General features: G+C 42.4%; 1 protein-coding gene across 1 annotated transcript in view; it reads right to left on the bottom strand.

Moving 5' to 3' along the window:
- MEGF11 (multiple EGF like domains 11) overlaps positions 1-22904 on the bottom strand; it is a 211939-nt gene that overhangs the window by 111506 nt on the left and 77529 nt on the right. Inside the window, 1 exon segment of the mRNA XM_086620149.1 lies at positions 20362-20436. Coding sequence (XP_086476275.1) covers positions 20362-20436 — 75 coding nt within the window.

Raw genomic sequence — 22904 nt, 5'->3', positions numbered from 1 at the left:
GCTACTGAAACCCAAAAGCAAACACTGTGGATTGTGGGACTTGTCTTTACTCCCAACAGCGTAGCTGTAGAGTAAAAAGAACCACTTCTTCCCCTTTCCCACAGTCCCATCCTAACGTCTCCTACCTGTGCACGGCTCTTCAGCCAAACAATATCAGCTTAAAGGATGCTGTGCCCCAGTAACTGAGTCTAGGAAAAATCTAACCTTCTCGACTGTGAATTCTGTTACCTAAGGACTTCGGGAGAGAATTAGATCAGCAGAAGGCCTGTTGGCCTTTGAAATAGGGGTGTCTTTTATATCTAAAACAGTTCAAAGGCTTACAAAAAGCTACATGCAGGTATCTGCACAATCTACTTGCTGTTCTCTTTTCTTCTAGGCATACTTCAATCTTCACATGGCTCTTTAATGTTACCTAATGTCTTCAAGATATCTTAAATACACTGCTGTTCTTCTCTTATAAACCATTAATAGTAATGTCCCTTTCAGGCACATAAAAAGAAACAATTTTTTTAAAAGGTCTTGCCCTGTGTAACCCAGTAAAAACTACAATGTTCACTCATCAAAACCATACTGTGAGACTCAGCACAGCCTCTGCAAAACCTTCCTTATATTTACTGACAGAAAATAGCAAGTCCAAAACTACTGGGAAAAAAAAGGGCAAAAATACTGAAATACTAGAGTATTACGCCCTCTTTTCACTGCACTCAGGCACTGAGATGTGGGATGTTCTGCTAATAAAGAGATAATCAGAGAGGCAGACAAATCCTGCACAACTTAAATACCAGGAGTCAAAGCATGGATGGCTCTAAGCGGGTAGCAGATGGCAGAGGACACACACCCTGGCACCAGGAGTTTTATGCAGTAAAATCCCAGTGTCCCTGAAGCAGCTCCTTAGACTGCAACACTGCTGCAGCTCTTCTGCACCACTTCTTTAGGATGCTAATGCTGAGCGAGCAAAGCAGCCACAGGTCTTAGAACGTTGATCCAGCAGTTCAGACTCACATCTCAGCCAGCAGCAAAACACACAAGCCCCAAGTGCTGAGCAGAACATACAGACGCCGCCACTGCCCGACTCCCTGTGGCTTCCTCTACGTATTTGTAGGGCTTTGGTTTCATTCTGGAGAACTAGGCAGGAAGATAAAGTCTCGTTTCATATATTATTGAGATTGGATGTCTAAACCCTGATATTTTATTTTGACTTCCAAACATGTTCAAATGTTGGTTCGCAGAAGCATAAATTAATGCCAATTTCTAAACCAGAAGTTGCTCTAAACTGGGAATTGAAACTTTTTGTTATGATGTTAAAAACAGACAATTCTTAAAACTGTTTTACATTTTGAAAAACAGGATGATCAAAACTGTTCATCCTTACAATCATTTGAGGGTTTGCTGAACTGAAATGTTTTGACAAAATCACAACCATATGGAAGCCAGTGCTTTCGGAACAGCTTCGCCCATGGTGGATTACTGCGTTAAGCAATCCGATGTCAGGCAGGCAGAAAACAGTAAATTAGCACTCCACATGTTTTTTCCCCATTGTTTACAAACAATGTGGTAGTGCCTCCAGCATTATCAGTGGGTCAGCTTCAAGGAAACTGGGAAAACTTGCACAGCAGCACAAGTTCCCGGCTCTGCTGTGTCAGTTCTTGGAGGTTCAGTCTCACTTTCAGCAGTCCGAGAAACTGCCTATGTGAAACAGCTTTTTCTCTGGATTAATTTAATTTCTTTCTTTTGCAGTGACAACTGTCACTGAAAAGTAAAAGGGAAAACAGACATATGTGACTTCCTGGTTGGCTGGCAGCATAGGGAAGCGAATGGGATTTTGCTGGAAGAGAACTCAGCATCTGTGCATTAAGGTTTTTAAATGCCAGATTCCCTATAAGGTTCAGATCTATACATTATCCTGGTGGCAGCAGAGCTATATTTTAAAAAGGAAAAGGGAAAAAAGAGAGGCTTTCAGACAAGACCATCATCAAAATTGTCCACTGACCATGCTGTACGGTGCCCATCACAAGCATCTCGGACCTTAAGTGCCCCTTAACAGTCAGAGAATTTCTTTCTATTGACTATAAAAGGTCCTTGATAGGATCTGCTCGCCATGGGTTAAGTTAATGCCATCTGGAAAACGACATCAATGCCACAACTTTTATGTTTCTTTTGCTAAGCAAGGTTCTTTGCTCACTGCTGAATAGCTGAGCAGAGCAAACACCGCGCGCACACACCAAATATTAAATAATCGATGAGAAGAGAATGACATGACCTCAAAACAGACCTTTTTTCTTGCTGATAAACAGGAACCACCCAAGGAAATGTTGAACACCGCCTGATGCTTGTGTAGATGGTGACTGTGTAGTAGACGGGGATTTAGGAATGCTGCTGACACCCGTACACAAATCTGATGACAGAGGAAATTAGCATCCGTTCGTGTCCCCCTCCTCCTTCGGAAGAATTTACTAAAAATAGCTCACCCTTTAAATATTTAAGGGTATCTGCAGAATGTTGTTGTTTTTCGAAAGGGCTCTTTCCTGACTGGATTTTCCTCATCAGGCTTAGTAATCAAGTTGGTTTATTTGGAATGGATAATTATTAGTTGAATAATTAATTATTCAGAGCACGTTACTAAATAAAAGTCAAAGTATGCTGGTATAATAAAAAAATTACAATACACAACAATTTGGGTTCTAAATCGTGCAATAAGGTCAATATGTGTAGGTTTTTTGCACATTTAATAGAATTGCCTCCATCATCAAAGTCCCATGCGAACACTGACTAATTCTCATGGTCCATCTGTGAGCTAGAACATATATTTTATCATCATTTCATAGAAGGGAAACTGAGATACTCAGATTACATTAAACTCCAAAGCTACTCAGAAGGTGAGTGGTAGCACCGAGACAGAACAGCTCCAAGTCCTAACGTCAAAATTTATGCTATAAATACTTCATAGTATATTTCTTCACTACGTTTACAATTCTGTGCTGAATTAAACATACGAAAAAATGATTCTTTTATGTATACAGAGATTAATCTGTAAAGTATTTTTCTGTCTCTCATCAATCATAGTGCTTAAAAAGCGTAAACTTAGCACAAGCCACATCACTGGTATGCAAATGGAAGGGGCGTATTGCTTCGTGCAGGACTTGAACGTCCTGGGGAAGGTGCCCAGCCACGAACGTCCACCACCTCCCCATCAACATCGCTTCAGCCAGTTGTAGATTGGCAAGTGACACTAAGTGACACTCAGGCCACATCTACGCAGCGTTCGGCGACGTGACTGCGGCACGCTCAGGCCCATCGAGCTGGCTGCCATCCCACTCGGCCAGGCAAGGAGAGCAGGGAGGCTCCACATGTTGGCTGTAACACGGGCTACGTGAGAACCACCTACATACCCACGTTGACAACTTGGCCAGTAAAAGCCCCCGCTACCCTCGGCCTCGCTGCTATGGATAATTGAAAAGGCTGGGTAGAAATAATGGGGCTGTCTGCTTCAATCGCCCCTCTGATTGCAAAGTAGATGCAACCTTAATAAATGCTTATTCAGCATAATGAGATTCTAATTAGAGATGGCTAAAACAGTAATCACTTCTTCATTTTCTCTAACTGCATCCCCCGAGCTGCCAGAGTCAAGGCAAGGCAGCGGCTGGGTGCGCGGAGGAAAGGGGCATCTCTCGATCCCAGGCTTCCCAGCTGTGCCAAGCCTCCAGCTTGTACCAGGAAACCACAGGACAGAAGCTGAAGAAAACCTTAAAGTCGTTCATTTACACAAATATCTGGCAATGCAATAAAAAGGTTCCACTTTATCTGATTCTCTCTCCTGGTTTTACAGGTCCCAGCTCTACTGTTCTCTTTGAGGGGACGCAGGATCCTCCAGCCACCGTTTGCTTCTATTTTCTTCCATCACAATTATCACTGCTTTTTATGGACCTGTGCCCATCTCCTCCCCAACTTGGGCTCGAACAAAACAAAACCTGAGCTAAGTGACACGATATTTGCTGCAAGATTTTCCGCAGGCTGCACTGGGACCTGGTATGTATTGTTTCCCTGTTGATTACCAGGGTCACAGAATTGGAATTTTTGAAAGGCAAGGGATCTAAAAGGCAGTAAAACTACACATACAGAGATGGGTGGAGATTCTTCAAATATTTGTTAATTAAAATTGTTAAATGTAAAAAGAATAAAGTTCCCCAGAAAGACTTGTCCTTATAGAGACCTCGTTTAATTTAAGTTTAAATGCTTTATTGTTCTGTAACTTGCATATATGCAGACTCCTCTATTTGGCACAGCCTTAATTTATGTCAAACTAAAAGAGTTCTAACATTTTCTGTTAGGGAGCTGGTGTAAATCCTGAAGAAAGCTTAAAAAAAACCCTCTACTGTTGACTCATTTCACTCATCCCTAGGCAGATCTGAAAAAAAGGAAGACTTGAAAGCAACATTATGAGCCCCAGAATTATCCTTGACTCTTGAAAGGCACACAGAAAATTAAATCGGGGGATCAGTATTAAGGTAGTGGAAATTATTGGATCTGTGCACTTAAAAGATTGAGAAGGTGACTCCCCACTGAGACTTGAGAACACAGGTGCACATAATTTTAAAAATCTGCATTTTTAACCTTTTTATATTTGTTAGCAGAGCAAGGAAGTTGTTGAGGAACTGCAGTAAACACGGCAATTCAATCAGCTTCTCCCAGACTCCATCTCACAGCTTTTCAATTCTTTAACCCAACGGGTCAGTCGATCATGGAAAGACCCTGGCAGCCAGCAATCCAGCAGCTAAGCAGAGCTGAAAGCAACACTGGAACACTCTTTCAGCAACTGCATAACAAAATCTCTTAATTCACTGCAACGGTGGCTCTGGCCACCCATGTTCACGGTCGTTGTTGAAACCAATGTCCCATTCTCTGCTCTTCCTCTCAGGAATTGCAAGGGGACCTGAGTAAAAGAGCTGAAGCCAACTTTTAATAGCAGTCTGGATTCAAATTTTAGAAGTCTGGTGTCAGTTTATGTACATTTTTTAAAATACAGGGCGCTACATTCAAAAATGAATGGGTGATAAGGCTATTTTTTTTATTTTTTTTTTACGTTTCTAAAGCATGTCGGGGGTGAACACAGATTTCAAGGTGTTACTTTTGCCTGCTCCAGTCGAGAGACTTCACGCTAACTCTTAGATCTATGGACTCTTTAAACCATTACAACCTCATAATGCAAATACTCTGAATTTCATTAAAAATCAAAACACCACTTGACTGCCAAGCAACAACAAGCACATTTTATGCATAAGAGAACTAATTCCATCTTCTAAGCCTCTGAAAAAAAATAGTAAACGTAGCTCATCATAGCTACACCTAGAAAGATAACCTCGCCATTGATTTCTGTCTGCCCTGCAATTACAGGCGAACCACTGCGATGACTGTTTACATCTCACTTATGGCAACAGGGCCCAGTTGCGGACTGGGGCTCCCACGCTGTCAGCCATCCCATACACAGAACAAATATTGCAACAAAGACTTACGAAGCAGATACACTAATTAAAATCCTGATGCAAAGACACCACTTGTTTTCCAAACGCAGCCTTATAACCCAATTTATCTTCAGATTCGTGCTGGCAACACACCGTCCAGCTGCCAGCCACGAAATACTGCCAGGTGGAATCTTAGTAAAAAAGATGTGAAACCGTCGATCCAAGTCCTTGTTTTCTCAAGTCTCAGTTATCGTCACGTTTTCCTTCTGGGAGATCTTTACGACGTCCCATTCGGAGCGCAGCTCACCCTGGGCGTAGCTGCCAGCATTCCTCCTCGCAGGGTCCGACTGCTTGAGCAAATCCACCTCGTTTCACACTATTTACACTAGTGCTACAAAATTCTTCATTGACGCCAAGGTTTTACAGCCTTATTTTAAGGCGCTCAACAGTTGTGCTCAAATATATCTGAAAGATCTTCCATGCCATCCATATGTTCTCAATTGTCAGGGAGGTCAACACTGGCAGCTTGCTCAGCCCACCTGAGATACAACCATAAGTCTTCGGAATTGGGGCTTTTAACAACTCTGCTTTTCCCGATTCTTGTGCAAACCACTCAATCTGTCCTGGCATTTAAACGAAAGACATTTTTATCTGCTGTTACTTTTGACTGTTGGAAATATAATTCAACGAAATACTGTTATTGTAAAACACCTTAAAAACCAGTTTTAGCTCTAGAAAAACTACATTAATTGGATCACATTAATCTTTTTTATTAGCACATCTGGCAATGGTACTTTGATAATTCGCAATGATCTAAATAATACAGCAGTTAAATCTGCAGACCAGTTAATTTTAACTTCAAAACCAAGGAATGCTTAAGTACTGTTTTCCTACCAGCATTTCACCACCCCATTAAAGAAGAAAATACTTCCTGTTTTACAAAGGGCCTTAGCCAAATTTAATTTATAGCAATCATAATCAAATAGCTGAGGGCTTTTTTTCCCCCTACATATTTTAAGTTAGACATAGTGGAGCAGTTAAGATTTTTATTAGGTTTTGATCTTGCATTTTGTGAAGATGGCAGGAATTAGTTTTCACTGAGACTGATTTCCCAGGTTATCAACTACTTACTGCACTCCAACATAGGGAAAGGTGTTCCTGAGCAAAATAAGGAGATGAAAAATCTAATAATAAAGGCGTCAGGGCTTACACAAATAATGTCCATTACAATTCACAGTGGGCTAATGAAAAGCCATTGTGCAACACTTGGAAAGCACGCTGTGGTATCAGGAACTCCCTGAGAGCCTGATGGCAGAAAACAACAGCGAAGCTTTTCTCGGGAGAACACCTGCACACTCCGTTCTTAAATCTCACTGGTGGGCACAAATTTTTGAGAGAAGCTCAAAGACATTCATCTTGTATCGCCGGTCCTACAAGTCTGCCATTCATAAGTCAGTTTCTATAAAAAACCAAAAATACATGCCGAAGATATCCCAAAAATCAGCAGAGAGAAGGTTTATGTTTGTATGCACAGATTGGCTAAGGACTACGTACAGTGTAATTGCCTTGGATCACTTTATTATACATCTGTCTATCCGTAAAGTTTTCCATATAAAAGATTTATCTTATAAGTGACCTTTTAGCAATCAAATCATCGTGAGTTTGATATTCCACCTGGAATACTGCGTTCAGCTCTGAAGTCCTCAACATAAGAAGGACATGGAGCTGCTGGAGCGGGTCCAGAGGAGGCCACAGAGATGAATTGAGGGCTGGAGCACCTCTGCTATGAAGACAGGCTGAGAGAGTTGGGGCTGTTCAGCCTGGAGAAGAGAAGGCTCCGGGGAGACCTTCCAGCACCTAAAGGGGCTACAGGAAAGCTGGAGAGGGGCTTTTGACAAGGGCGTGTAGTGATAGAACATGGAGCAATGTCTTTAAACTGAAAGAGGGGAGATTTAGATCAGAAACATGGAATAAATTCTTCCCTCTGAGAGTGGTGAGGCACTGGCACAGGTTGCCCAGAGAAGCTGTGGCTGCCCCATCCCTGGCAGTGTTCAAGGCCAGGTTGGATGGGGCTTTGGGCAACCCGGTGCAGTGGAGGGTGTCCCTGCCCATGGCAGGGGGGTGGGAACTAGGTGATCTTTGAGGGCCTTTCCAACCCAAACCATTCTATGATTCTATGATTCTATGATTCCATTATATAATTGGGAAACTAGTTTACCACCAATGAGTAGTAAAACTACATTATATTACACAGCACCTCCAGTTACCAGTCACACATTTACCCTATAACTACTCATCCTTTTTGACCTCAGATCCTTCATGGGTGTGAAAGCTCAAAGAAAATACTTGGCTGTAGCTTGAGCAAACCACAGGAGTATGTTGATCCAAAGTATTCCTGCACTTTGATGCTGCTCTACTCTACTGAATGTGCGCAAGCAGAACTGGGGGAAGAAAGCAAGGGTGGAAAGAATTAAACAAAGAAAAGAAAATCACTGAGACTTGGAGAAAAGGAGAAAATGTACACAAAGAAAGAACAAAGAGGGAAATAGGTTAAAAGAATGAGAAGAAAACCCACATAAAATCCAGAAATAACAGAGAGAAAAATAAACAGCTGAAAGGAAAGATGTACATTCCTGCTGTCCTTGCAAGGAGCGTTACCAAGGGCTCCCTGCTTTACTGTCCCACATAGTGTGTCCCTGAAAATAACGAAGGTCACCAGCATATTAGAGGAAGTAGCCAGCAGTGAGTAGCCCCGTTACAACCGCCCCCGAAATGATCAATTTGTTTATCCTTGTTAACTGGAAACAGAAAACAATGTGATACTGGGACGGGCTCCATCTTGCTCCCCACGGCTTTCCTTCCCCAGCTGCTTCCTCTCCCAGTGACACAGGCAGGAGTTTTGGCTTTTACTCTTGGATAGGCAGGGAATGATGACTAACTGCAACAGAACACATAACTGCTTCTTGCACACACAACATCTCACGCCTGATTTCCTGGAGCTGCACTAGCAAGGTTTGTATAAGTCAATTTTTAAAACTCAGGACAGCATTAAAAAACTGACAAATGCCACTCGGTCACGTCCACGTTGTCACAGTTATTGAGGCCTCCGGAGAGAGTGTCAAAGAAATAAAGCCAATTTCTTTTTTTGCTTAATTCGTGTCAATTGATTTCCTATTTTTAATTAATAATTCTAATTATGATGCAGCAAATTTACCCAACAGACACAACTAGTTTAATCAGCACGTATTGATTGTAACAGTAGAATTATCCCAATGTTCCTGACACCATTGATTTTCTGTTGTGCGACTGTAGGAAAAGAGAAGCGGGACTGAATCTGTTGTCAGCTCCCCGTGCTGCGGAGCCCTAAGCTATGAGTTGGTGCTCCTGACCTTACAAATAAAAACGCAGACATTATCTACTGCTTCAGCACTTCAGAGAAGGAATCTGGTGGTCAAGTTATGACACAAATAAGGGGGTTTAGTCACAGCGATAGCAGCAGGAAAATAAAGCTGGTAGGCACCGATTTGAAGAAAAAAGCAAATGGTAAGATAGCAGTTAGAAAAGTTTTTGTAAAACTGAGCTAAATCGGTTGCTTTAAGTTCCAAATTTGTACTAATTTTGGACAAGTCCCAAAGCATCAGAGAGAGTTGGGACTGTTCAGCCTGGAGAAGAGAAGGCTCCGGGGTGATCTTATCACAGCCTTCCAGTACCTAAAGGGCCTACAAGAAAGCTGGAGAGGGACTTTGGACAAGGGCGTGGAGTGACAGGACAAGGGACAATGGCTTTAAACTGAAAGAGGGGAGATTGAGATCTAAGGAAGAAATTTTTCACTCAGAGGGTGGTGAGGCACTGGCACAGGTTGCCCAGAGAAGCTGTGGCTGCCCCATCCCTGGAGGTGTTCAAGGCCAGGTTGGATGAGGCTTTGGGCAACCTGGTATAGTGGAAGATGTCCCTGCCCATGGCAGGGGGGTTGGAATTAGATGATCTTTGATGTCCCTTCCAACTCAAACCATTCTGTGATTCTATGATTCTATGATCTTCTTAACTTGAAACACATGCTTAAATACTTGTGGTAAGCATTTCAGTACATTTTTGAGCCCAAGTCTAGCATTTTTCTGTATTTTTTTTTCAATAGCTGTGCTGTGAAGGTGCTCACAGGGCAGCAGGGTGGGATGGCCATTGGTGCCTGTTCACACACAGCCAGTGCTCACTCCGATGTCATTGATGTCCCTGTATGACTGTCCCCATCAGCAGCTCACCATCGCTGGCTCCAGAAGCAGTGCACTGGGGCGAGAAAGAAAAGGGAATTTACAGAGAAGGTGTAGTGTGACCCAAGCTCCTGTTTAGCCCTTTTGTTGGACTCATTGAGAATTCCTGCAATTCTGTGCTCTGCAAGCTCCAGATTCTGCAGAAATGATGCAAACAGCCACCTGCAGTGGCACAGGGAATTTTTAACCATTTGCAATTTAAACGTTGCAACTTTGAAGGTGTACAAAGGCTTTGCAGCAAATCTGCTCTCCAGCGTGCCCCGCACACCTCCCCAGGGACCTCCGCTTTCCTGACCGATGTCAGAGCACAGAGCTATGGCACATAAAACACCACGGAACGAGTGCTCCTAGTTCATGGGTGTGGAGTAACTAATAGCTCCCGCCTGTGATTGCCTCATTTAACAATCTTTTATAGTAAAGAAATCAAAAGCATCGGAATCCAGAGGAAAACAGCAACTTCTCGCTAGCAGGACAGAACACGCGTGTATAATGACACGGACTGTAACTGAGATGGGTTTGGAGGAAACCTCTGGATCCAAGCTATTCCCAGGTTTGTAGGCAAATACTTGATGAGGTCTGAATGCCGGGCCAAACACCATTACGGAATGGAAAAGGAAAAACAACGTGGATGCTGCTGCCTGAATGCACCAGGAAGGCAGAGACATGTCACGCTGTGCACCGTAGGGAACACGGGTCAGAGTGTTCTTCTACCTGAAGCACAGGGAGGAACAGCCTGGGACTGGGACCAGCTTTTGCAGAGAGGTGTGAAAGTATGATTTTTTAATCTGCTCGTTTCATTGCAGAGCTAATCATAGTCTAGCAGAAGATAATTTACCAAGTTTCCCCTTATTTGGTTTTTCACAATGGTTGATAATGCAAGCAGATTTAGCAGAAAAGCTGCTGTTGAAGAGGAGAAATCACTAGTAATAGAAAAAATACAATTTTTCCTATAGCTGTTAATTCATATTAAACGTTTTCTGTTTCTGCTTACTCAAACTATAGTGTGTCAGTAATAAACATGTGATTATACTAGTTAGATTTTGGCTAAAATATTTGGAACAGTAGAATTGATAGATAATTACAGTAACAGTTATTTGTTCCCTGCCAAACCTGCAGTAAGGCACGCCTGCCTGCAGAGTTATGTCTTTTTAAGCACAAAAAGATAAGCACTACACATCACACACTTTGAATAAAGAGAAAGTTTTCCTATGGCCAGCATTTCAGAAGTGGAAACAGACTGCAGTTTGATACAAACCATATCTATTTATGTAAAATGGGGTTTTAATTGGAGCTACTTATCCCTGTGATATAAACGAGGCAATGAGAAATGAGTGATGCACTCTGGTAATTATTGTTATACCACCTTGCAAACTACAAGAAAAAAATATCTTTCATGTACATAATGGCTGTTTAAATTTTAATAAGATACAGAACTGCACTTCAGTAGGCAAAATATTAATGTTACATTTTGGGCAATATTTAAATTTAAATACAAACAATATTTAACTGAAAAATCAGAATATATGAGGAATTCTGGGCGGATTTATTGAAGTGATAAACAGATTGATTTTGGAAACGGACAAAAGAAAGTAAAAAATGCATTAGCTAGTTATTTTTCGCAGTGGCAAAGTACAAGCATGACACAGCACAAACTCATTGTCTCCTCAAGTACAAAAAGTGGCAGTAAGTACGACGGCATAGATACACACGGTCTCATAGTAGTCACTGGTGCTGCTTCTTTATTTCCACCTAACAGCAAAGGTTAAGAGTGCAAAAACAGTTTCTGTTCATTATTACACAGAATGAAGAGCAATATAAATTCTTAATCATTGTTATACCTATGGGGAAAGTAAAGCAATTCTGTTTATTTAAATGAAGTGAGAGTTGGGCACTAAAGCCATCCTCTTCTTCTCCAGCTATGGAACGATGCCCCACCAGCACGTAAAAATGCACCGGTTCTCTCCATCACAGCTATATCAGACTTTCCGGAAAGCTGAACAGCCAATAAGGCTCAAAAAGGCTATTACAGAGTACAAGGCTCCAACACTGCAGAGACACCAAATGCAATAGTCCTATTATAGATAAAGACAGAAAAAACTGCAGAAAAGAGGCTGTCTATACGATCAACCAACGCGTCATTTGTCAGAAAAGAAATGTCTAGGCTCTCCTGAAAAAAATACCAAGAAGTTGCTTGTAACAGAGGAGTGTATTGAATAAAAGACCAAAGCAATCAAGACTTTCTGTGGTTATAATCTCATTTGTGCATTGACAGTATTTCAGTCAATAGACTGTCATACACTAGCTAAGAGTTGCATTGTAAAAATGTTTGGCCCATCATATCAAATTTCATAGCTGATGCCCTACAAGGTCAGAGAATGGAATCATTATTCTTAATAGGGTGATTGATCAAGCCGTAAATCCAGAAAAATCAAATTTTACTTTGGTGTCTCCTATAAAGAAAAATGAAAAAAAAAAAAAAAATTCAATTCATACATATCATCATTTCTAGCAACCAGATCACATTGCATCAGGAAAATCAGTGGCCTACTCTGCATATAAAGCATGATCTCACTTGGATTGAAATCAAGAGCAAGTTCTCACTCTGTCTTAGGGAAGCAGAGGATGACGAAGTGGAACAGACAGGTTTTGCAGGGGCTAGTTCATAATTCTACGCAATTCTGGATGCGGATTACCACATCCTGAATGTTACTATTGGACCCAGGAAATGCAAAAGCAGAAAAGGAAGCTCGGCTTTTTCTCCCCCACTTTACCAGCTGCAGTTCAATCCAGGCAGTGAGAGGTTTTCAATATATCTGCTTAACTCACACCTCCATGAAAGCAGGGTCAACACAGTACCTGGGATGGGTCAGACTCTGTGCATCAGGGATGTCAGTCCCCAAGTTTTCTTTTGTTTATAGAACCTTTCAGTACACCTGAATCAAGTATGAGAAACTGAATGAGATCCTCGAATCCTGTCATTTGGTTTCAGTTTGTATTCTAGAATCACAGAATCCTAGAAACTACGAAACATAGAAATTATGGGACAACTGGACAACAGAATAAAGGAGAGAACAGTGCTGCTGACCAGGGAACAGGAGCAGTCGCTCTCAAACCACGACAGGAACTCACTGCACTGCACATTTTTGTATCGCATTGCAGGCTTCGGAATACAACTGAACGGCTTGGCTTTGGAGGCCCTTGTCACTGTAAATGCAATATTAATGAGCATATTGATCTTCCCCAAACAATCACACGGATATGAATAAAAAATAACCCTAACTGTCCTAATTCTCCAGGGACCTTCCTAACCCAGCTTTATTTAGCCACCAAAAAAAGAGGAAAAACACCCAAAGTACAAGACACTAACAAATTGTGAAACATGGATCAAAGGCATTTTTCTTAAATCCCTGATTTGATCAGTTCAAGATAAGTCCCTCTTATATTCCAGTAATCACCTGGATACAGGGTTTAGCAACTACCTCTAATTATAGAGATGTTGAGCAGTGATTTTTTAAAGTGAGAGTTAAGCTGGGAAGAGCTTCTTGACTGGAAGCCAGTGTGCTCAATCAATTAAATCATCATAAGAGAAGAAGAACCAGACCAAGGGGGGAACACGTATGTGAGGCTGATCATTAGTACAACCAAACTGTCACCTCAGTGTAGGCTGGAATGTGGCCATGGAAGTAGATTGATGGATGAATTTCACTCAGCAGAGAGCAGCCCACAGTGAATTGCTGATAAGATCTCAAAATAAATCTAACAATATTACAAGCCAAGGTGGAACTGCAGCCTCTGCAGCCCTGCTTGTAGCTCACAAGGTAAGCAGGTCCTCCTGTCTGCCTAGCCTCAGGGGGCTTTCCTGGTCTGCAGGAGACTCTTCTCCCCATGTTCCTGGGCTGTTTGCATAGCGTTAGTGAGATGTTACACAGCAACTCATGAAAACTGAAAGTGAAGTGAGTTTAACAGGCCTGGAAAGATTTGGCTGAGTTTGTGTGACTCAAAGATGCTGATTTCCCCTCTGTTTTTCTAGATGACAACTTCATGTCTGCCAATTAGAGGAAGGAGAAACTCTGTTGACTGGAACCACAGCAATCCAAAGCAAAAATGCAATGGTGGGATGTAAGGGACCTAAGGATTAAGCTGTCTGGCCGGTTGGTTACTGGCTTCATGGATACTATGGTAAATATTGACCTGCAGAAGACATAGAAAGAGGAGACAGATGCCAGACAGCTCACTGGTCAAGGTTTCTTTCATGTGTTTAGCAATTTAAGTCCTCAGTACACAAGGGGCATTTTGGTTTAGGCTCCCTCAGTAGAAGGAGAGACAAAGAACCCCTGACCCTTTAGGTACATGGAGCCAAACCCTAAACAGGCAGTGGAAAATTCATAGTGAATTCAACAGGTGCCCACAAAGTCCAAAGAAAGAGGAGGCCTGGTCTGCTGTCCTGATCCTCTGGCTTGCAAGCTACAGTGATGTCATTCTGAAATCAAAAATTGGTGTATAATTCATGAGAAGATACGTGAACAGCCTTCATTCCTCACTTAGAAAGGAAGCTTGTGCTGGGAGAGATGCTGGGCTCATTCCTGACTATTACACAACCAAGGGAATGGCTCTACAAATGATTATAAAAATCATGATTTAACTCCTGTGGGAGCTCAAAGACTCACAGGTATGCACCACTCTGAAAAAGCACGAGCTGTGAGACTTGAAATGTCTCTTTTTGTCACTCTGCTGTAAACAGATTTTTTTGGAATAGGATATCCAAACAGAGAGATTTTTTGCCCAAGACTGATAAGATTTACACCTGGTGATTTCTCTCTGGCATGGACAAAGCTCCCACATCCCCCTTAATAGGACAGTGCACTCTAATTAAGACTGTGGGTAGTGAGTTGGCTTTCTACAGCATGTAAAATCTATAAACCAAAGCCACTTATACAGCTGCCCACTAAACCTCACACCCCTTTAAAGGAATGCTGAGACCTTCCCCAAACCATTGTAATATTTCTGTTCCAAGAGTTTTTAGTACTGGTGATATATGGCCAACCTGAGAGCAGGAGGAAGACTTATCCATGAAGCTTGAGCTAGCACAAGGAGAAGTATAAAAGTCCTCATAATTATGTGTCTCCCTTAAAGATGACAGTCTCCATTTCCTAGTGTCCTTAAGCTGCCAGGAAAGAGAATGGTTTGTGGCACGCAGATGCACAGGGCTGCAAAGCCCAATGTAAACCTCACTAAATAAATTAAAATCTTTCCACTGACCTAAGCTGGCTCTATTAAAACCAAAGCACTGAACTGAATCCAGATGCATGGAAATGAGGTCCCAAATTTTTTTCTGGAAATCATACTGGACTCCCTTCCACGCTTCTGGGGTCTAAGAGCATTTGTGTCTCTTCTCATGTTGCCCTCTCGCCTCTGAGAGATACCTCATCAGCAGAAAAGGTATCACATTTGTTCTTCATCACTTCACTCCTGAGAAATTCTCCTTTGCTGCAGCAGATGAGGAACTTGGCAGCAGGGAGGCAGCAGGTGTGCTGAACGCCGCTTTCATCATCCCTCACACCGACCACTCTGCCTCATTAGTTATAGGCGTACCAGTAAACCAGCCATGGGATGGGGCCAATGTTGGCGTGCGACTGCCCAGAATACTCGACTGGTATCACACTGCTAGGCCAGCATGAAACAGTATTTCTTCAAATCATGTCCAGGTACGACGCAGGGGTCAGCAGAGCCTAGGGACTAATCCCAGTGGGCAGGCTGGATGCAGCCAGTTCATTTGAGAGGATGCTGATTTGAGCTGTATGGACATGACCAAGGCTGTGCCAGTTAACCTCAGGGTCAGAAAATCACCTGGCCCGACGACATGCCTGCTGTTTCCTTGGATCCCTTTGTTTGGCAATCCCTAAGTGTCATCTCCTGCCTTACACCCAGATCTTTCAGCTCTCAGAGCCCAGGTTAGGAAAGTGCCTACGAAAAGCAGCACAACCCTGTGCAGACACTGTGGAGATACACTTCACCATCCCTCTAGAAATGTTAAAATAATTTGTCAGATGGTTTAAATCACTCTGTATGAATCTGTGTCCTCATCAATACTCACCATGCTGCCAGTTTTTCTATCATTCACAAATTCTATCTGCAGTGATTTTATATTTACTTCTAGACCATTAATGTAAATATTGATAGGAGTGAGTCTAATACCAGAAGCCCACTAAATATACATTTGATGATTATTCCACACTGACAGCTGCTTTTTGAGATCTGTCGTTTAGCTCATATTCCATTTTTTAATGCATGTTATTAATATACTTGTATAGTGCTTATTTTTTAATCAGAATATCCTTTAGAATTGCATCAAACATGTCAAATTTATTATATTTGCAGAGTTACCTTAATTAAACTAGTAACCAAATCTGTGATCTCATCGAAGAATAAAATCAAGTTTGTGTAGAATGACCAATTGCTTGTGAAAAACTCCTTTGAATTCCTATCTTTTAATTTTTCATTGATTGAATCCAATTAGCAACATAATTCATTGTTTTTCCTTCTGGAGTTAACAACGTCTTGTCCGAAATCTGCTCAGGACTGTGAAAACATGCAAGGTGTCATTTATTGTTTATTAAAGACATTTTCTAAAATTAGAGGACACTCTGGAGGAAGAAGCCTGAGAACTTGCCACAGAGGCATCCAGAACAGCGACTTAGTTGCTGGGCTGGCATATCAAGAAAGCTCAGGGGGAAGGAGGAATATCTGAGTCATCCTCAAAACTCTCCCTTTTCCAGGTCTCAAGCACAAATCAAGGAGCAAGAGGGAATCGTTCACGCGCTGCTTCAGCGCAGGCAGAGATGGATTTCGAGCGGCACCGTGCTCCCCAGGCCTCTTGCTCTGCAGCAGGGCCAGTGGGCAGGGACTGGCAGACCTCTGCCCTAAGGGCAGGGCACAGATTTAATAGCGTTGGGTACTGAGGTGTGCGTGGGCAGCAAAGCAGCTAGGGCTTTTTTTCTCCAGCTCACTCTCACTTGATCCCGTTTTCACAAAGGAATATGATTAAGATGTAAGTTGTTTAGATTCATTTTTAATATCTCCTGATCAAAAGTGGAAGCTGAACTAGCGTGTCAGAAATTACTTTGCTATCAAAGAGAGAGAAAGAAGAACAAATAGTTTAATTTGCTTCTTGTCTTTCTTGGCTTGGGATTTTGAAGCAGATGTTCATATGCAAACACAAAAAAAACATCGTCAGCCCAAGTCTGAGCACAGATCGCGTGGTTCAGAGAGAAGATGTATAGTGAGGACAAGAACAGCATGCTTCCTGCTTGTAGTGTCACAAGAATGTCACAGGCAGTGGCCTATGTAAATTGCCTGAACGTGGGAAGGAAAAAAAAAAAGAGACATCTCTAAAAAGGAACAAAATACTTGAAGTAACTCATACTCATAAAACATAGAATCATAGAATCATAAAATGGTTAGGGCTGGAAGGGACCTTCAAAGATCATCTAGTCCAACCCCCCTGCAAGGAACAGGGATATCTCCAACTAGATCAGGTTGCTCAGGGCCTTGTCCAACCTGGCCTTGAACGTCTCCAGGGATGGAGCATCCACCACCTCTCTGGGCAACCTGTTCCAGTGTTCTACAACTCTCACGAGTTGTAGAACATGTGTAAGTATGCTGTTTCAAGCATACCCATAGATCTGAAAAATAGGAAAAATACTGAGTATTATAGTAAGATTTTAATGACAATCTTAAGAGACAAAGAAGCAAGCAGTAGTAAAAGACAGGGGCTGATTTCTGGATCTTAAGCTGATGAGGTCATGGACGAGCACATGGGCTAGCACATGGGCTAGCACATGGACTAGCACATGGACTAGCACGTGGACTAGTGTGTGGACTAGCACACGCAAAGCCCTGAGTACTCGTAATAGGGGAAACAGACTCCTCCTATCACCCAAACTCAAAAGGGCTGAAATGTCAGATTTTCAAGAGGGTTTTGGTTCTTCTTGGTCTGCGTACATGTCGAGGAATGAGATGTGATAGCTGAATTGTGGAAAGCCAAGCCAGACACCAGGGACAAACGCCACCAGCAAGGAATCAAACTGGAAGATGTGTGATGTTCCACACACGCACTGTAACGCGCAACCTGAGCGAAAACGTCCCATTGCAGCAACTACCACCACCGTCCCACCCCCCGTGGGAAGAGGCAGACCGCCTGCCAGCAGAACCTCCCGGTGCTCCCAGACTGCCTCCAAAGCAGGCAGTGAGCTGAACTGCTTGGAAAGAGGGAACCACCTCTCCTCACTGCTGCCCAGGACGGCACTGGCACGAACGCGGGCACAGGCGGAGAGCTTTCAGAGAGTAATCCCACCCTGTTCCCTTCCACCGTGGCATCATCACAGATGCACATTATCATCGATCCTGGTATTTTCTGTGGGTTTATGATTTTTAAAATGCTTTTTGCACATTAAATCTCCACTTCTTTTACAAGAACCTCGGGAAGATCCCTAAAAAGACTTGCCAACTATGATGAATATGGAAGAAGGAGGAGAAGCAAACTATGAATATTAACAAGTAAAAAGACTTAAGATTTGGATATAAATCTGGGATGCTTAACCCCACAGCAAGGCAGATCCTGAACTCCTGCCATTTAAAAGCCTGTTCTTGTAAGCGTGGCTACAGACCCAGAACACACAGGCATGAGTTACACACGTGCACATAGCACATCCTAACGGATTTCATGGCGACGTTGCCGAACAGTTACCTCTCTGGCTAGATTTCTGTGAATGCCAAAATGTGTCACGAGGACTTTTCTATCTCATAAGGTTCAAGTATACTTCATGCACTTACATCCTCAGACCTCACAGAGGTCTAGTTACAGCAATCGCATTCACCACCGCATCATGTTATAGGCCAAATACCTCTTCCACCCTTGCTTCTAACTATGTTCAGGTTTCATATGGGAAATGAAAACGTTTTCAAATGTCTCTCTGTGCTTAGGTAGAGATTGGTAGGTCAGAATTTGCTCTGCATTAACCAGGCATAAACTGAAGGCAAAATCTGGCCCTTCATACAATAGGATATTTTTGGCATTGGGCCCAGAAAAGAACAAAAGAACAATTGTCTGGATTTAATCAGTTGGTGTTAGTTGGCAGCACAAGAAGTCTTTATGCAGGTATTTATTTGTCCCGGCAATAACAAGAATATTGGAATTTATATCCAGGAGATAAGAGAGCACCTTGTCACTCAAGCACAGCTAACAAGGGAATCACTGTTTGGCGCAGACATGTAAATGCCAAATTCTCAGTCTGGTTATTCTTGTAAATTCCATTTTTATGACCTCTCATTTTTAAAAATGGTCTCTTAATTGATTTTTAATTATATTTTACAATGACATTTAACTCCATGTACTTTGTAAATATACCCACACATATGACAACATATATTGAAGGAGCAAGCACCGACACATTAGAGGTACTATCTTCACAGACTGCACTAAGGAGAAATTCCAGCGCTCTCATTAGACGTTTGGCATAAGGAAGGGAGACCAAATTCATCCTGGGTATAAGTAGGTGCAGTTCTACCACAGGCAGCTGATGGCAGCCAGTTGCTCCTCAGAGTATTAAAGTCACACATCACCAACCCAGCAGTGCAGAGGAGCACGGCTCCTTCCCGACAGCCACCGAAACGTAACGGGAAGGTACGTCCAACGGTCACTATCTCACCCAGCCACAGGGTGATTCCAAGCAACCTCTAATCTGCTTCAGCACGAAGCAGCTGGGGAGTTGATGGTTGCTGAAAATAATGTGCTATAACATTTTTCACTTACATAGTGTGTGCTATTTATTACAAGGGGCAAAATACAACGCCAAAGTGTTATTTAACCTAAAACATAAACAACACAGGAATTCTTTAACAAATGAGTCACAGCTGTCTGACTTACAGACCAAGACAGCAGCCCAAACCTTAGGAAAGGTAAGTTCCTTTTAGAATGAAGCTGAGAGACACGCTCGAGGAAATGTAAATGGTGTTACTCGGCTTTTGCTTAAATACGGAGCGAGACAAAAATGAGTGATAACTTCCAAATCTGAGCCCTGACTGATTGTTGAAATTTGTTGAAGTTTGAAAGTTGAAATTTAGCCAGGAAACACTGAGCGAGTGCTGGTTTAACATAAAGTTCCACAAGGTCTGTAGTGGTCACAAGAGGTCAGGACATCTCTTTTAACTCAGCAACACAATGTTAGAGAAAAGCAGAAGGCAACTCATCTCGTGTCTCCAGTGTGGTGATTTGGAGGTGTCAAACAGCAGAGCCTGAGCATCAGGCAGGGCTGCAGGACACGGTGCATCATGAAAAGACACAGCACTATAAATTGCATCCATCCAGTTGCCTAAAACACAGGATTGGGACAGGTCTAAAAAGTTCACCCAGTCAAAAATAACAAATGACAAAATCCTGGGAAGTCTGAAGCACTGTATGAAACTACTTAATTCCTTTGAGTTTCTGGCTCAGCATCCCCCAGGTTTGGTGTCCAAAGCATTATGTGCCATTCAAGAGAGAAACCATGCACAGGGAAAGGCTGGAACCAGCACCCTCAGACCCCGCCACCCAAGGCACCCTACGTTAGCCATCGGATTTGTTGGAAACCACTCACTGTTGTAGTTGCTGTTCCCACTAGTCTCTGCCGGTGCCGTGCTGTGCTCCCCCGGCCCTTCAGAGGTGGCCCTTCCTGACATGGAATGGGGAGAAAAAGGGAGGAGACGAAACAAAGAAAGGGAAGAAGGGGACGTGGGAGGGTAGAAGGAGGGAAAGGGAGCATCTGTAACCAAACTCTTCCAACAGCTTCGTCCCACGCTCACACTGAGTGCACTCAATGGCAGCTTTGCGTTGGCCCTAGCTGGCTCCAGGTCAGGCATGACAGGGCTGTTTCACCCAAAAGCAGGTTGGCCCAAGGGCTCCGGAGCAGGCAGGCTCCCGGTTTTCCAGCCTGTCCTTCAACTGCAGTTGCAGGCAGCTGGAAATGTCAACAAACCTGCACTACAAAAATCATTTTCCTCTTTTCCCTTCCACTGAAAATGCCTCTTTTTTATTGAAAAAAATAACAATTTCTGACTGAAATTGAAATTCTATTTCTTTCTTTTAACAATTAGTCAATATTATTCTGCCAAAAGTGATTTTTTTCCCCAAAGTTCAGTTCCCCATAGAAAGAACACCATGACAAAACTTGTAAATGAGTGCTATTGATACATTTTATGGAGAATGAAAACGGTAACTTGAAAAATTCCACTCCCTGTGCATTTTTGAAAGCTCTGCGTAACCTTTTTGAAGTCAGCAGGATAACAACGGGTGAAGGCCTGCACATTTTTCACTCAAACTTGTATTTGCTGACAACTCAAACACCTTTTCCATGGCCAGGATGTCATATTGTTATTAGCAAGACTGTAATTTCATTAACGGTTACGGAAGCAGTGGAAAACACTGGAAGAACAGAATTTAGTATTTATCCAATTCCCAGGCTGAACAATTATGGCAGAGGCATAGTGCTTTTGTTGTGGAAGGACCTGATTTCTTTATGTTGTGAAACTCGTAAAAACCACAGGACTGGGGAATGACTATATTGATCTTGGATAAGATTCACTCCTGTGCAGAGATCCAGCACAAGCCAGCATATCACATAAATTTTGTTTTAAGCCTCATACTGGGGAATAAAGTGGCACGCAAATCATGCATTATTGTTACAATAACGCTTTGTTCCTAAAGATTGCTACTCCCAAGTAGACTACAAAATTCTTGCAGAGATTATCAAAATAATCCCCATTCTGCAAACAGGGAGACGGAGACAATGAAAGGAGATGTGACTTGCCAAAGGTCACCCAGCAGGGAAGCAGGAGAGCTGGGGCACATCCAGATGCCGGAGTAGAGATCTATCTTCTGACCATTGCCCTTATATGTGGTACAAACACACCGGTGACAACAGCTTCTGCCCCACAAAATGTCTCACCTAAAATGCCTCTTGTAAAGTCTGCTTGAACAATGAGAGCTGAATGTTCATCACAAAATGCATTCATTAATTCATGCCATTTATTTTAATCTGAATGAGACCGGATTTAATTAGGTGCTGTATATACTCTGCATAGATGATTAACACTATTTTTTTTTTCCTATGGATACATATTTTACATGCTCTTTTTTCTTTCAGTAGCAGCTTTGGCTCACCCATACTTCCTCCTACGGCATCTGAGGAAAAGGAATGTAAGCGGCATCCCTTTCCACCCTTTAATGAAACCTGGGTTCAGATTACTGTCATAATGTGAAGACTGGTAAAACATCTTTGCTGACAGTTTTAAAACTTCCAGAACACAGAAATTAAGCAAAAATGAATTGGAAATCTTAGAGACAGATTTCAGTAGGCAGCAATGCACACTCAGTTCATTAACGAACTCTGAAAAAATGCAAGTGCTACGTTTCGTATGTGTCACAAGCTCTTAAGAACACTGAAAGTGTTTGTTAACAGGCTTTTGAGGGAAAAAACAAGTTACAGTGCGTGCTGCACTTCTATTTCTCAGCAAAAGCTAGCTGTAAAATAGAGTAAACTGTGGATATATTCTAGGGAACTACAAGTATCCATTCCTGAACTTGTGCTGATGCTCAAAGCATTAATAGGAAAACAGTGCTGCTAAGGGTTCTTGCAGCAAGGCTAAAAATCCTTCCTTCATGGCAAGCTGGCCCTCTTGTTTTCTGGGGAAGCGAGTACATCATTGCACTGAGGATCCAACAATTCTTTGTTGTTTCTTTTTAAGTAAACCTATATGCACCCGTACATTTGAGTGGTTACTTTTATATTTGGCCATAAAGTGCCCAGGTGGCCATTTAAGCATATAATTCCTCACCTAATTGCATAACCATGCGAATCCATGTACAAATTGCAATTACAAGTGCACGTTCATTGTGCATGCACGGTCTTTGTTTTACTATTCTTAATTGCCAAAACACAAAAGGTTTCCAAATCTAAGCAAACTGTTGGATTCCCTTTTGCAAAGCGCTTGCTCGCAGGCTGAACACGAACAAAGACACCAGATCAAGGAAATGTGCAGTTCAGCTTGGTGCTATGCGCAGTTAAAGCACGCTAACGCAGATCCCAACCTTGCTTTCCCAGTCCTTGCACATTCACAAGCTCACTGGTTCCCATTTTATTGC

Source organism: Tauraco erythrolophus, chromosome 14 (assembly GCF_009769465.1).
Source record: "Tauraco erythrolophus isolate bTauEry1 chromosome 14, bTauEry1.pri, whole genome shotgun sequence".
NCBI classification, from domain to species: domain Eukaryota; kingdom Metazoa; phylum Chordata; class Aves; order Musophagiformes; family Musophagidae; genus Tauraco; species Tauraco erythrolophus.
This window is presented reverse-complemented; position numbering and strand designations above follow the sequence as displayed.